This window comes from Papaver somniferum, chromosome 6 (genome assembly GCF_003573695.1).
Source record: "Papaver somniferum cultivar HN1 chromosome 6, ASM357369v1, whole genome shotgun sequence".
NCBI classification, from domain to species: domain Eukaryota; kingdom Viridiplantae; phylum Streptophyta; class Magnoliopsida; order Ranunculales; family Papaveraceae; genus Papaver; species Papaver somniferum.
The window spans coordinates 10,706,456-10,707,980 of NC_039363.1; the positions used below are offsets into that span (position 1 = coordinate 10,706,456).

The 1,525-nt window shown below is 34.0% G+C and overlaps 1 protein-coding gene across 1 annotated transcript; it reads left to right on the forward strand.

The window, feature by feature from the left end:
- Positions 1-212: 212 nt before the first annotated feature.
- On the forward strand, positions 213-1,189 carry LOC113290465. The gene is made up of 2 exons (XM_026540068.1): positions 213-488; positions 578-1,189. Exons 1-2 carry the CDS (start codon positions 213-215, stop codon positions 1,187-1,189), a joined length of 888 nt encoding a protein of 295 aa, XP_026395853.1.
- Positions 1,190-1,525: the final 336 nt, after the last annotated feature.

Consider the following 1,525-nt stretch of genomic DNA (forward strand, 5'->3'; position numbering starts at 1 on the left):
CAGCCCTTGGATGCTGATGACCGTTGTCTTTTCTACGACTAAGATTACATATACGTTTAAAATCCTAACAACTATTTTTTCAAGCTTCCCTATAAATAGAATACTAATTCACCTTCATCCCTCACACCAAAATCAATTGATTATCTTCTTCATTGATTTTCTTCCTCTACTTCACATACTTTTGATTTTCTTCCTCTACTTCATACCACAAAATGTCACACTTTAGTACAACTGAAGAAGAGGCACTAATTTATGGTTGGGTCATAGCAAGCAACGATCCAATTCATGGAAAAGATAAAAAGGGTGCAATATTTTGGAGTAAGATTATTGAGGAGTACAACAAAAGAAAGGGTCCTGATGGTAACGTAAGAGATAAAAAAGCATTGCAAACAAAGTGCAACACAATAAGAACCGATGTGAGGAAATATATTTCTTTTGTTAGGCCTTACTTCAGAAACAAACCTACGGGGATGACCGAGGCGGATTATGTAAGAATGATAATTTTTTAATGTTTTCTTTCTTCCATTTTGTTCTCTTTCTTTCTTTCTCTAAGTTTTTGATTTTATTATTTTCCCAGTATCATCGTGGAAAGCAGAATTATGAAGCATCGACTGGAAAACTTTGGAAGTACGATTCGGTTTTCCAGATATTGAAGACTTATCAACCCGATTACAACCCGGCGGTGAATAATGATGATGGGGTCGGTACTTCCACGCAACCTAGTCAACAAACTCAAGCTACTGAAGAAAATGAAGATGATAATTTGGATCAAGATTTCCAAAATATGGCAAGGTTTGGTGGAAGTTCATCTAATTCTGAATCCTCTGATTTATCAAACATAAGGCGCTTTTTTGAAGTAACTGATGATGTTAGAAGTGAAGGTAGAGATCAAGCAAAAAAAAGGGCTCGTGAGGCTAAAGCATCGCACAAATCAGATGAAAAAATGGATAAACTCATCGATCTTCTTGAAAACGCACAAGCACAAAGAGAGGCCAAATATGAAAGAGAGGAAGAGTATCTAAGGAAGAACTTGGAAAGCTCTACAATCTTGGCACAAACGCATCAAAGAGATTCGGAAATGAAAATCCTACGACAACCCTTGGATGAATTACAAGAATGTGAGAGACCCATCTACAAAATATGGAAGAACGAGATTTTAGCCCGTTATGGCTTGGACCCTATCCCCTAAACTAAAGTGATAATTTAAGTTATTTACCAGTAAGATTTCAATTTCAATGTATTTCTTAATGTTTCAAGTTTGTAGGATTTCAATTTGAATGTAATTTTTTATGTTTTAAGTTAGTCGGATTTTAATGTCAAAAAAAAATTGTAACATTGTTTTGCAATGTAATGGAAGATTACAAATCCTCAAAAGACTATTTTTACTTTCATAAATTTCCTAATTTTGAAACAAAATACATTGAAACAAACCCAATTCTTTAAACAAAATACGATTGAAATAAATTGCAATGTACAAATCGAATTCTGGAAAACATAGGCGAACTTTCCAAATTTTGAAACAAAA

Bases quoted from the DNA above. Each gene is read 5' to 3' on its own strand.
- LOC113290465 (XM_026540068.1), top strand. From the start codon at position 213: ATGTCACACTTTAGTACAACTGAAGAAGAGGCACTAATTTATGGTTGG. The intron at 489-577 runs GTAAGAATGATA...TTATTTTCCCAG, and splicing joins GGATGACCGAGGCGGATTAT to TATCATCGTGGAAAGCAGAA.